Source organism: Equus quagga, chromosome 3, assembly GCF_021613505.1.
Source record: "Equus quagga isolate Etosha38 chromosome 3, UCLA_HA_Equagga_1.0, whole genome shotgun sequence".
Lineage (NCBI taxonomy): Eukaryota > Metazoa > Chordata > Mammalia > Perissodactyla > Equidae > Equus > Equus quagga.
In genome coordinates, this window is record NC_060269.1 from 105,302,794 (window position 1) to 105,317,970 (window position 15,177).

A 15,177-nucleotide genomic window follows, 5' to 3' on the forward strand; every position below is an offset into this window, starting at 1 on the left:
TCATTTCCAAATACCATTGTAAATAGAGCAGCAACTTCATCATTAAATTTAAAATGTTATTTAATTTTTATCAAATTTTTCTCACATTATTCTTGCTAAATTGACCATTTGCCATGTACTTTAAGGAGTAAAATGAGAATTGTTAGAAATCACAAAAAAGTGAGACAAAACTACTTAAAAGAAAATACTTTAATGAATTTAACAGTATTGGAATCAAGTTTTTTAACCTTTACTAGAAACGTTTTGCTAATACTATTTTAATTCTCATTTTTAATATCATTAGAAAAATATTAAATGGTATTTTCTAAGAAACTACTTTGCTGCTAAGGACAATTGTAACTTGCATAAATGATCTTATTTTCCCCCCACTTTAAAATTTCACTGAAAATCACATTGTCTAAAGGTATATGTACATTTCATGCATTATAATCATGCTATTTTCTAAACCTCTGCACATTAATTTGACAGCTTTTGAAATGACAGGTAAGATTTTAAAAAACAACAGTGTTCCATTAAAGACACACCTAATTTATGGCAGTATATAAAATGCAATGCTGTGTTTTTATAACTCCATTTCTCCCATGGAAAGAGAGAGAGAGGAGGGATGTCAGAAGGTAGAGAGAGAGGGAGAGGAGAGCGAGAATTTCCCTGGTCTGACCTTCCTTCCATATGCATCTTAGGGAATAATCAAATTGTCCGTTGACCTTGAAATAAAATTTTATGCATAGTTCACTGGGAAAATTTAAATAAACTTAAAATCTAGACAAATGAAATGTTCTGAAGAAAGGTTTTTATTTTATTTCCCCATCAACACAAACTCTGTAAATGTACTTATTAATCCAATGCAATTCCTCAAAATGCTCATTCTTTAGCATGATATAGATGTCAGGAAAAATTTAAATTCCTAAGGCACTGAACTAGAATCTTTCTTGTGGTCGTTTTCAGAGAATGAAGTTATATTTACATATAACATAACAGTACGTTAATACAATGGAAATGAAAATGTCAAACCAGGGATTTGACATTGGTTAGACAAAACAACCAAGGGTCCAGCCCTTATATAGAGTACACAAAGACACATACACACATATGTACACATAGACACACACAAAATTCAAATTAAGGTTTTGGCATTGTATATGCAAAGTTTATGCTGTTTGAGTGGGGAAACAAATTTTCTGTTAGGTCTTTTAGAATAAACTGTAATGATTATTTTCAGAACCTCATTCCTAATAATTGGATTAGCCCTAAGAATTGTGCAGTTTAAGTACAAATATATTACATCAATGCTTTAAAACCTGCATTTGTCAGAATCTCCTCTGGGTTTATAAAGCATATGATAAAACATATGTTTTAAAATTTCATTTCAATTACTAATTATTTAAATTCTCTAGTAGAGATTGGACGTTTTCACATTAAGAAATTTTAGTCCCTTTTGTCCTGACTTAGGCCCAAAGTATGCTAGTGAGCACCCGTGAACACCCACATCTACACAGTCCCTCATGGTTCATAAGTTACACATGGAAACATGAGAATATTAATAAGCCCATAACTGAAATTACCATGAAGTATAGATTGGGTTACCATAGCCTCAGTCAAAGAACTGTGTGTTCAGTTCCCTTCATTAAATATCTTCTTTCTTTTAGAATTTTGGATATTTGATGTTATATCTACAGAGTTCTCGTTTTGCAAATGAATAAATAATTGTGTGTAATTTGAAGTCCTTTACTCAAAATCATGTCTCACGAGTATGGACTTTGATGTCAGGTTCCTGGTTTTAGTCCTAGCTCTGCTACCCATTGGCTGTGTTATCTAGCCAAGTGATGTAAGTTCTCTAGGACTTTATGTCCTCATCCATAAAAGGAGATGAACAAAAATCTGTATCATCAGGTTAGATATTTCCCTAGCACAGAGGAAAAGGACATCTTAATTGCCACCTGTTGTTTCCATATTTAGTTCAAGGGTTCTCACCCAGGGGAGATTTTGCCACTCAGGGGACGTTTAGCAATGTCTGGAGACATTTTGTCTTGTCACAAAGAACAGCCAGAGGTGGTGAAGCACTTCTGGTATTTGGAGGGTAGAGGCCAGGATGATGCTAGTTATCCTACGGTGCACAGGAGAGCCCCACAACACAGTTATCCGGCCCGTAATGCGAACAGGGGCAAGGCTGAGAAACTGATTTATGAGGAGAAATGAGATTAAACTCCAGCCTGTGTTATACTTGCATTTGTCTGTAACTAGCTGTTTTATAGTCTATTTCATAACCAACAATAGTGATTTTGTTTCAAAGTGAATTTTTACTGTTTTTTAAGTTTCGTTGATGACTGCCTTCCATGCCTACCATTCCTGTCATTAAATCGTACTTTGATGTCCAATAACTATAATAATTCCTCAGTTTAATGTTTAATATTTACATTCCAAGGTACAAATGTGTTACCACCATAAGTATCTGTTGCTTCTTTTTTAGCTACTTGCCATTTGCTAAAACTCTCATAAGAAGTCAAGAACACATAAAGGGAAAAAGGAACTTAAGATATTATTTAAATAAACAATTATTTCTAATACTAATACATATAGGCCTAAATACCCATTTACTTAATTTCTATCCTCTGATAATTAAGAGATTTCCTTGAGTTTCCAAAACTATTCAATTTTTCGTGTAATGATTCTAATATCATTGTATCCAATTCTATAAAATCCTAAAATAATCTAAAATTAATATATCTACTGAATGCAAAAATATTCTACTTTTAATAGTGTGTTCAACAAGGTAGTCATCTAAAGAAATGTAACATGGCAAACAGTTTTGTCTTTTAAAAATCTCGAATTATTAATGCTCATTTTTTCTTATAATTAGTATTATTTTCCAAACATACCTGAATCATTATATTTGCCAAATACATGCTTTAGAAGAATAGAATTCCTGAATATCCTATGAAATAACATTTAAACACCATGGTCACTGGCCTTGAACTCCATAATATGCTTAATATGCTGTTAGTTTAGAAATCTAAGCATTTGTAATTTTCTTTCAAATAATAAGCTTGTTAAAAAGAAACGGGGTGAAAGTATCTTGATTGAAAAATCTTTCTGATAGCGTGTAATCTTCAGAATGCTCTAAATGCCAATAAGAGGCTGGATGTTATTTGGTAAAGGAACAAAGCTGTGGTACTTTGGGTTCAAGGTAAAAAGTAAAATATTTGGAAGTGTTCTAAGAGTGACATAGTAATGATTATCCCCTGAAGATATCTGTTATATAAAACAATTGTACTGACTGAGTCGTTTGAAGAGGTTTTGTCTTCATCTGCTTAGCTGTGAAATTTTAAAAGTGTATTTTATACTCCCCTCTTTTAGCAAAAAAGAAATGCTTGTTCATATTGTAGGTCCACATTTTCAAAACTGTTCAATGAAATTGTACCCTTCAATTTAAATATTTATTGGTAAGCTTGTGCAAATTTGTTTTTTTCACCAGTCTGTGCCACCAAACTAACGATGTCCGAAAAAGATGGCAAATATATATTAATTCACTCCTTGTTATAATTACTTCTTTAACTGCAAGCAGATTTTCAAGGTACAATTTTGGAGCCTGCCTTTGTAAATTGGACCCTGTGTGTCTAAATTGGGACTGTAATCTAATTAGTTTCTGCAAACTGTTTGCCTCTTTGCCAGCGTGACTATTGAGGTGTGCTACAAATTGAATCAATACATGCATCCAATGTGTGCTTTCTTCACGCAGGGATTTGAGGCGGCTTGGAGTGACTCTTGTCGGTCACCAGAAGAAGATCATGAACAGCCTTCAAGAAATGAAGGTGCAGCTGGTAAATGGGATGGTGCCGTTGTAACTTCATTTTAATGTCACTTCCTCAAGTGAATGATTCTGCACTTTGTAAACAAGCTCTGAGATTTATTTTAACAAAAAAGGGGAAAAAGGGAATATTCAGTGATTTCTAAACCTTAGGGAGCATTTGTTTCAGCCACAGAATTTGTAACCAGTGTTTTCCTAAAATCTCCTTATCTTCCTCTTGGTGTCTTCATTTTTCATGAAGCAAATATAACCTGCATGGAATAAGAACATGAGGTTAAATGTTATCTTATGTTACAACAGCAAAATCCTCCCCACTGCTTCTAGAAAATTTTGTACATGAAATATATAACTCTATACAGCACCTTTATAGACTGAATTAAGGCAGCCCCTCTCAAAACTTCCCAGAATCTACTTGAAAGGAAAAGTCGTATAGCCATTTGTGGGCTAACAAAAGCTGCAATTTACTGAAGTTTACTTCAAGTCGTAATTGTCTACATAAGTGTATTGAAGAGCAATATGGTTAGATAATTTCTTAATAGATATCTTCTTTCGTAATTTTAAAATGCTGTTACACAGCGTTAAGTTATAGAAACTAGTGTATAAACATGTTGCTTGAGTGAGGACAAGTACAATACAGGGTGTATATTTATTTTTCTGTGTTATAAAATTTACTTTTAGTTGCTCTTCTAGAAACTATTAGGTAATAAATGTGTATATACTGTATAATTTGCCATATACCCAGGAATCAATTTAAGTTGGAATTTTGTGTGTGTATGCTTTCACATGTGTGCATTACCATTCTGCTTGCATTTTTAATGGCGTTTTAATTTTAGTAACATACAGGAACAAGTGTTCCAGAGTAGAATATCGATAAGAAAAATAGGGAAGCAGTAAAACAAAATTGAACACAAGCTTGTGTCTTTTTTCCTCTCATGTGTCCAAAAGCTACTAAATCTCTTCATTCACTAACAGGAAATGTCTATAAGATTAAATCCCCTTTGGCTTTTTAAAAACACTTTGTGATATCTGTGACAATGGAGTTCTTCTAGCCATTAATCTTGCACCCCTGTAAGAAATTTCACCTTTCTGAGTCCCAGAAAATATCTTGTCAAGCAAAGTTGACACCGAAGGGCACATTTTCCGCAGGATGTAGAAGGATTTAACTGTGCAGGCTTCTGTTAATGTTGTTAAATCCAGGTACATAGCACTAAGCATTACCCCTAAGTGTTAATCCTTTGTAACCATCTCCCTTGTGGCCCAGCTCTAGAAATTTTGTTACTAAGGCAGCAATGGAATGATGATAAACATATATATTTGGAATCTTCCCTACTTCAAGACTTACGTTTCATTTGTTAGTGGCTATTTATTCATTTGGTAATTTCATCTTGTATTCAGTTACATCGAATTGAATTTATTGTGATGAATCCATCCAAAGTATTATTTAATTGGCCTTATAAAGGAAATAAGATATGTTCTGTATACCACACTTGGTGAAGACTGACATTTGTGGTATAAATTCTACTTTTATTATAACTGGAACAAAACTGAGCTCCTTGGGGAAACAACCACAGTTTTTGTAGGATTACACTTTATAGAAATTATGGGATGACATGTGATTATTTAAGGAGCACAGCATTTAAACAAAATATAGCCTATTCATGATTTATCAATGGCAATAGTATATAAGAGTAGCCTGGATTAATGAATTCCATAGGAAATATACCTGCATTATGTTAATGGGTCTCTCTCTTTCTCAAGCACCCATTTTAGTTGAATGTTAGCACGTAAAGGAATCAACTTTTGGGAAATAACTTCTTTCTACCCTTCCCACCTTTTACTTAAGCAGTAAAGTAACTCTTTACTAAAGAATATAGCAAAAAAAAAAAAAAAGAAAAAGTTCTAAACAATTTTCAAATGGTATTTTGAGTTCTGTCCAGTTAGTGCTATAATTCCTTTTTAGGTCTATATTATACCATGCGTCCGCACAAACTATGCTTCAAGTATACTGTATTAGTTTAGTGAAATTCCCAGAGAAAGTAGAGGGATGTGGATTTTACACCGTCTTGATAAAAATCACAAGTAAGCAGGTATCACCATTATTAAAGATGCATTTGTTCATTTTAAGAAACATAAAATTAACTAATTCCTTTTGTACAAAATAATTGGAGATTGTACTGCACTTTACTCAATTTTGTAAAAATAATTGAATCTAAGTGATAAAGTAACAATTGAAAAACTTCCAAGTAAGAATACACTTATTGATTTAAAAGCAAAACTACCATAAATTTTGGAGCTGATGGACTAACCACAATTACTTACGCGTGACAAAGATACTTTTTGAATTGTCTTCTAACTTTATATGTTTAAAGATGTTTGGAAGGTCAGGATAGAGTATATCTAAGTGATTAGAATTTGAACTTACAATGTAGACTTCCTCTTTTTCACAAAAGAACATTATAAATTAATTTGGATCAGATTTATTTGCTCCCTTTGCAATCTTGGTGGTCATTTTGGAAAGCAAATTGAGATGAAAGTAAAACAGATAGGAATTTCATCCATATCTCACTTTGGCTGAGAATTTCTAAGGAAAGTCAATATGATTTTAGAAGAAATAAAGAGACTTTCAAATAAGATGTACTTCCTCCCTCCCCCTTAGAAAGGAATAATTCCTTTCTAAAATATTTGTTCACCACTGGATATGTCACCAATTGGGAAGTGCCAATCACATCTATAAATGTGAGAAGTGGGACAAAGAGAAGAGGCAGCTCTTGTGAAATGCAGTGAGGCGGTAACCCAGAGCAAGGTTTGACAAATCTTGATTGTGTGATTTCTTATCCTTTTGGTTCATTTTGTCACCCACCAGACAACCAAAAATAAAACATACACTCAATAATTTTAGCACATAAGATAGATTTGTCAAATAATATATAATGTTACTGTAACTATCAGTAACAATACTGTTAGGGCATGAGTCTTTCTCCATGTTGAACTTTGAAAAATAGGTACAAGAAGGGAGTCATCTTCAACTTACTGATACCTGTTAAAGTCACTCAATTACTACTTTTATCAATCATAATTCATTTCCTAATCTTGCCATTCGCTCCCATGTAAAAATGACATATTACCAGTTGTTCTTCTTGGCCTTTGAAATGTATGAATTGTATGTAAAAATGTAAAGATTCTGATTTTCCCATTTAAAAACAAAAATTTAATGTGCATGGTCTTTTCTTTCTTGTATCTTAATCACCAAGTCAGTGTTCTAAAGTGACAGAATTACTGTAAAAATTATAGTCTGACATTCTATCTAAACTTAACTGTGGCCAGCATTAGTGTCAGAGTTGCCAAAACAATACAGAATATCCTTAACTCAGTTCGTGAAAGAATTTTAACCATTTGGAAATGGTGAAGAGATAGTTTCAAATGAAAAATTAATATCAATTGAACACATGTATTTGCATGTCTGCTATTTAATCTCTATGTGAAAGTCAAAGATTGTTTTAACACCATTCTTTCTCCCATTTAAAATGGGTTCTCAGAAGCACAAGCAGAGATATTTACCTGTGGAAGACATTTTTGGCTGTAACTGTGCATTGGATGGCAAATGCTATCTGAGTCAGATGTTAGAAATTTACTAGATGTATGATGTTGCATAGTAGAATAAGATCCTTTTCTCATTTTGTTTTTTCTAAAATAAGGAAAAAGGAAGCTGAGTCTGATAGTAAACTGTCTTTGCTTATGTCCTGCCAGATGTTTAAGATCAAAGAAAATAAAAAGTAGGTACAATAAGATGATGATGATGATAAAGAATAAACAATCAGAATGCTAGTTTTATTTGAGATTAATAACTAGAATAAGTCATTTTTTCAACTCTGTAGCACAGCTGGTTACATTGAGTATTTTTCTCTATTATGTTGTTAATTATATAGTAATGTATCAAAGGAGAAATAGATAAGAACTTTCTTTTCATTTCTTGTTGATTTATGAAAAAATCTTTTTACACATAAAAGATTGAATGTTCTTATTCAGAATGACCACGTAATTATGGCTTAGGAGAAGACACCAATTCTTTAAACAAAAAAGTCTATTTATAATAATCAGAATCAAAAGTCATTTGTTTCTTTTAAATGTAAATGAAAAAAATTGAAGGTGGCAAAATATGTCATGTTTATTCAGGCTGGGCTATATTAACGGTAGAAGTTTTAGTGGTCAACATATTTGTGAATCTTCAGACTGCTATAGTTTCACAATTAATTATTTAAAAGTGTGCAAATTTCATTTCTAATAGTCTGGGAATAAAACTTAGACTCGGTCTTTTGTTAATATGTTTATGAAAGTCTCTTAGTTTCAGGCAGATAAGAAGCAGCGGTATAGCGCATCTTATTCTATGCTAGGCACCAGAATATCTCAAGCCCCTGCCTCAGCGTTACTTCCATGAGAAATTAGCATTTCTGTATTGTTTTTCCCCATTTGAAGCTCTATGTGCATTTGCTTTGTGTACATGTTTTTGTAGTGTAAGATATGAAATTTTATATTTTTTCAGAAAATAAAAAAACCCTTTGAATACAGTTAAATCATATTGTCATGCTTGACCCTCCCCCAAAAGACTTTAAACTTACAACCTTTGTATAATTATTTTGGTTAGTTCTAATAAAATGTTTAAATTTCTTATGCTAAATATTTAAAATTCAATCAGCATCCATTTGCCTCCAAGACCTGTTCATGAATCTTTGCATTAGAATATTTTTTGAAACTAGAGTTGGACACTGAGAATATAGGACATGAGCATAATTATGTGAAACCTAATTAGAAGTTAATTTGTGGCAGTGTGATACAACATTACCTGAAAAACCAGAAAACTGTGTGCACCATCTGCAAAAGAGACTTTCTGCTGACCAGCACTAGCTGGTCATCTTCTCATTGCCAAGGATCTGCTTATGGCTTAAGGTGGAAGAGTTGCATTCTTACAACAAGGGGTGTCATTAATTATAAATGTTCCCAATTTTTCTGCATATATTATATCATATTGGTCTCCTTTTGTAAAAAGCATAACAAACAATCTGCTGTATTCAAGGAAATGATTCATATTTGTATTTTTTACATTTACATTTTGAAAAGTAGCATCACCATACCTAGGGAAATAATCTATAACTCCTTTGTCTATGCATAAAATCACTATTACAAGGAATACCATTTAATATTCTAGTAGATATTCTCATGTAAACGCTCTGATTTCTTTGTCACCGGGTAGACTATTCTTGTCCTTGCTTTGCTACAGAGGTAAAGATTCTATGATAAAAGGTATTTTCCCCCAATCCTATAGGCACTCTTGACCAAGGAGGAAAGATGGAGTGGTGGTGAAAAAGTTAACATTTAATAAAAATGCACTATTCTGTCTTAGAATTTTTCACTCTTACCTTTGAGATACATTTTATTGTCTTTACTTCACTGATGAGGAAACCATGACTCAAAGCGCTTAAGAAATTGCCCAGGGCCTGGCTACTCTTCAAAAGCAGGATGAAACCCACAGTTGTTTGAGACCTAATCCATGAACTTTCCACCACTGATTCCACAATTTTGCCCGTGCTATCTAGACAATGGATTCATTTAGGCCAACCTTCTCACGTAATTGATGCAGGAACTGAAGGTTAACAAGAAAAAGTGATTTGCACATTCTCTTAAAGCAAAGTGTAAACCTTGGGTAGGAACCAGGATCTGACTGATTACATTTCTAACATATTTGGTTTTTAGAATAAGCCAAACTTTGAGAGTCAAAAATAGTTTGTCCTATTTGTGATCTTTCCACTGAGTAGTGGCACAATTTAATTCAATATATCTTTCTAGTTTATGTCATTTTTCTCAACTACAAGCACAGGAAATTGCAATAAATATTTATTACTTATTTTCAGCTATATCTGAACTTCACTTATGGAACTTTGAAGCCCACAGGTGATTCACTGTTAAATTGTTACCAAAAATAAAATAAGTTGATAGTTCTTAAAATCTACAGTAGCCATTCAAATCAAGTAAAATTTTATATAAAATATTAAATGTAATTTTACTTGAATTTAGCAGACTAAAAAATAATAAATTGGAATGAAACTGGCAGAAATGTTGAACTACAGATAAATGTTCTTTTCACAGAAAGTTATCAGTTCTTAGATCATCCTTCTAATTTTTTTAAACGTTGATATGAAAAATATTAATATGTTGGGGTTATTCATTTCGATTTGAAATTTCTTGGTGATCCTGTTTCAAGAAAGTAAAAATTTTCGTTCAATTCTCATAACAATCCTTTAAGTGAGACATTTATTCTGTTTTTCCTTTGAACAAGGGTAGAAATGGAGACTATGCAAGGTTAAGTACCTTTCCTTAGATCACAGTGCTCATTAACATATCCCTTGCCTCTTTTAAAGTTAACCCTTCTCTGTCTGAGTTCCAGATGACGCTCTCCTACTTGCTTTGGAGTCTGTTCCATCACTTATTCCTGGTCTCGAATATCCTCAGTCATCCATCTCTGTGACTCCTTTCACCTCATTCCCTACATCTCCATGGGGGAGTTCACAGCATTGTGGTTGTCTGGAGCCAGCACAGCAAATCCTGCTCTGTCACTTACTAGTTGTGTGAACTCAGACAAGCCATTTAACTTCCCTGCCTTGAGGTCCTTCATCTATTAGATGAGAAAATAATATGGCTACTATGAGATGCTAAAAATATATACATAAAGAGTGAAAAGAGTGCCCACCACATAATTCTTCAGTAAATGTTAGTCTCATCTTTGGATACCCTACTTTACTATTTCTTCACTGTCAAAACATATAAAAGAGTTACCTTAACTTTCTTATCTCTTCCTCTAATTCATTTCTCTGCAATCTTTCCTCTCATTCTATGTTTGCTCTAACTTAATGTTATCAAATATTTCAAAGGTATAAAGTTTGATAAAATTTTGATTTTATCAAAATTTCCCTGTACAGGTAAGCCAGGTGCAACAATTATCAACTCAGTGCCAATCTTGTTTTGTTCATAACTCCACCAACTCTTTCTTCTCTCAGATTAAAAAAAAGCCTAGATATTTTATCATTTCATAAATGAATATTTCAGTCTGGATCTCCAAAATAAAGGGATTATTTTTAAACTATAATCATAATACTATTACACTATCTAAAAATTCACAATCTTTTAAAATATTTTTAAATATTTAATCAGTATTCCCTTCTTTTATCCTACATTTTTTTAGAGTGCCCTTGAATCAATATCCGAATGATCCCTTTATTTCCTGTAAATTGGCAGTTGGACTCACAGATTCAGATGAATCAGACTCAAGTTTGATTTTTTTTTAAGAATATATGATAAGTAGTTTGTGTACTTACATCACTATACACTTAAAGTCAGGCTATCTTTCTGTGATGTTAACAGTAATCAATGGTCATTGCCAAATCATTATTCATTAATAATTTCAAAATAGTGATTTTCATCATTCTTTCCTTATTTAATTGTTACCTTAGTTTTATAAAGACTAATTTCTCTTCATCAACTATTATTTACTGTGAGATAGAGTTTATACAGACAAAGCAGAACAAATGATCGGTGTTATTTTTTCTGTCATTATTTAAAAGAGACCAAATACTCAAGTGTCCCCTCTGGGCCCTCGGGCCTGATCTTATATTTTGTTGACCTTCTTTCCTCCCTTCCTCTATTCTCATCTTGACTATTATCTTAAGAGCATTAAGAAAGTCCTTTTGATATTATATTATCTTAAATATCCCCCCTTTCTTGGCATCCAAGAACTCAGTCTTTCCTGCTTTGTCTACATTTCTGGTCATTTATTCTCAGTGATTTCCCGTGTCTTTTACTATTCTGCCTTCCATTTAAGTGCTGAAATTGCAGGATTGTGTCTTTAATATTCTTCCCATGCCATGCTATATGCTTTTCCTTGGAAATTGCATCAAGTCACAAGTCTTCAATTTTAACATATATGGGAATGGTATTCCACACTGAATCTCCAATGCCAATCTTTTTCGTAAAATATAGCTCCATGCATATAAATTCTTCTGAGGATCTCCAATTGGCTGTAATGTGTGGATTTTAAAATCAGCACCCCTATGCTCATTGCAGCATTATACACAATAGCCAAGACTTGGAAGGAACCTAGGTGCCCATCAAGGGACGAATGGATAAGGAAGATGTGGTATTTATACACGATGGACTACTACTCAGCCATAAGAAATGACGAAATCCAGCCATTTGTGACAACATGGATGGACCTTGAGGGTATTATGCTGAGTGAAATAAGTCAGAGGGAGAAAGTCAAATACCATATGATCTCACTCATAAGTAGAAGATAAAAATGACAAAAAAAAAAAAAAAACCACATAGCATTGGAGATTGGACCGGTGGTTACCATTGGGGAAGGGGGTAGGGGGAGAAAAAAGGGGTGATTAGGGGCACATGTGAGGGGATGCACTATAATTAGTGTTCGGGTGGTGAACATGATGTAATGTATCCAGAATTTGAAATATGATGTACATCCAAAAAAAATAAAAATTAAAAATAAAACAAAATAAAATAAAATCAGCATATCCCAAACTGACCTCATAACCTTTAACACAACTTACATCTCCCATATTCACAGTAGGAGATTCTACCTTGTATATGGTTAACAAAATTAGGTATCTATCATTTATGGTTTCAATTTCCTTGGCACCTGAGCTAACATCTGTTGCCAATCTCCTTTTTACTCCATTCTTCTTCTCCCCAAAGTCCCCAGTACATAGTTCAATATTCTAGTAGTAGGTCCTTCTGGTTGTGCTATGTTGGACACTGCCTCACTATGGCTTGATGAATGGTGCTAGGTCCACACCTAGGATCTGGACTGGCGAAACCCCAGTCTGCCAAAGTGGAGTGCTCGAACTTTATCACTCAGCCACGGGCCCAGCCCCTAGTTTCACTTCAATACGTTTCTCTGGTATATGACCAGCAAATGTACAAAAATAAAAAAAGTCAAAGATAACTCTGAGTAGGGAGCATAACCTAGAAAATGAAATATCTTGCCCAGAGCCAAAGAGATACTCTTGCTTGATATTTTATTTTATGCATGAGGGGAATTTAATAGGAATCTTACATCATTGAACAATTAATTATAAACATTCAACAGCACATTTTTATCAACAATTTTACCAATTGGTGTAATTTTGGATCATGAAAAGAAAAATTGCAAAACTTCAGGTTGACTTTTTTATTGTTGAAATACAGAATACTACCTCATAGAGAAGGTGCTCTGAACCATATTAGCAAATAAATTGATTTGGATTTTGCTGAAAATATATTTTTAAAGACAGTAAATATTTAGTCAGTCATTTGAAAGGATAATACTTGAAGGGTTTCCACCCGCATAGAAGGATAAAGTAAAATGACGTTGCGTGCTTCCTGGAGTGGTAACACCCCTAAACATAGCAGATATGGAGCTCAGACCAAACAGCAAGAGTTTTTCAATCATCCTTCTATTCTCTAAAAGTATGTGGAATGCAATTCTAATGAATATAATATCAAAGGAAATATTTTAGGAATGTGCAGCCTAAGTGGGCTTTCAGGGCAAGTCTATTGCAGACTTCGCAGTCCTTTGCTTTGCTAATGCTGAGAAAGGGGTCAGGAATTATGATCTGATTTTTGTGGTGAAGCCCAGGTCTTTCTCAGGATTTTCTGAATGCTCCCCATGTTTAATCATGAGCTGTCCCTTCATGTCTTGTCACAGCACATGATCCTGATTGTCCATTATATAGAAGAAAGCTTCCAAAACATAAATGCTTCTTGTCTTTTGTAGGAAAAGTGGTCCAAAGTTCAAAGTCATATAGGCTTTGAAAATATTACTTATATTATCTTCTATTGGAGCTTCACAAAACATCCTAGAAATACAAAGGCTCACCTAAGTTTAGTTCATTGATTCCCCAAATGTTTGACCATGAGGCCCTTTTAGTAGTAGTTATAACGATTAACACACGGTAATTCTAAGAGCGGGTTGTCATCCATGGGAACACTTCTGAAGTTAACTATGAGAATGCTAAATTTTCTCAACAAATGTTCTGGGGAAGCACCGATAAGAAGATATCCATTCTGAGCTGTATCTGTATCTGCATAATGGTCCACCCATACTCATGCCTGCTTTTGCTGGAGACCAGTGCATTAGCACAATGATGATGCAGCTGGATGGAGTCGAGTAGGGTTTGAAACATATAAAAACTATTTACTCAAATTTACTCTCTTTGAAATATACATTATATTTCATTAACTTCTGATACTTAGGATATGACTTTAAAATAAGAGGTTACTGAATAAAGTATTAAAACAAAAATTCAACCATGATCTTAATCTTATTACTCTTATTAGCCTGGCAAGTCTGTCACTGGATACTAAAAGCTGTCAGAAATCTTCAAATATTCTAAGACTAGGAAGGCAATAGACTTTGGGAGCAGAGCTTCTCTGAAAGAAAAGAAAAGTACACCAAGAAGCTGTTGATAAAATGAACATCTAGTAGAAATCAGTGCATTAGCACAATATATCAACCCTGAGGGACTGAGGGCAAAGACTGGGACCTGGAAACAAGACCAAGTGTTAAAAACGCATTACACATACAAACACACATAAACATATGTGTGTGTATATACATGTATACACTCATTTTGTTAAACTTTAAATTAAGGATGTTAAGTGTTACATGAAAAAAAGGCATAAAAAATAGAAGTACATATATATAACTGAAAAAATCAAGGAATAAATAAAATAAGGGAAATACACATGGAAATTTTACATAGATATTTCTGGAAAAGTGATCTAGAATCAAAGGTCTTAAAGCAGGCATTGTTAACTTTTTTAATGTTATTTAGTGCCCATGGATGATAGCCTTAGGGAACTGGGAACCCTGCAAAACTTGAGAACTTGCCTACATACATTTTGCAAGGAGAGGACTCATAGCCAACATTAAATTCTCAAAGGGCTACCTGATTATAAAATATTAAAAAATCGTGACTTAATAATCAAACATCCTCTCATCAGTGACTCCTTGTATCTATAAGCAAACAATTTGTAATAAGACGCTCCTACTATTTCTACTTATCTTTGCATAGTGTAATCAAAGTCCTAGGGAGTCGTTCTGAAATAGACTCCTAGGAGATTAACTTCTTTGTATCTCATGGCCAGTAGATAAAAGACATTGATAGTAATGGCTTCATAATACAGTGGGACATAGAGATAACAAAATGTGATTTCTATATTTTTTGTGAACTAAGAAGAAAATTACACTAAACACCAAACAAATTCTTCTATGTAGCTAAAACAATGGTATTATCATAAAGAATAATTTTTAAAAATGGTAAGAAATT

The 15,177-nt window shown here is 33.4% G+C and overlaps 1 protein-coding gene across 5 annotated transcripts in view; it reads left to right on the plus strand.

The window, feature by feature from the left end:
* EPHA5 (EPH receptor A5) overlaps window positions 1–8,352 on the plus strand; it is a 329,244-nt gene extending 320,892 nt beyond the window's left edge. For all 5 annotated transcript variants that reach the window (XM_046657571.1, XM_046657573.1, XM_046657572.1 and 2 more), the window contains one exon: window positions 3,737–8,352. In XM_046657571.1, the coding sequence (XP_046513527.1) occupies window positions 3,737–3,842 (106 nt within the window). In that variant the 3' untranslated portion in view covers window positions 3,843–8,352. The remainder of the gene's footprint in view (window positions 1–3,736) is intronic.
* Window positions 8,353–15,177: the final 6,825 nt, after the last annotated feature.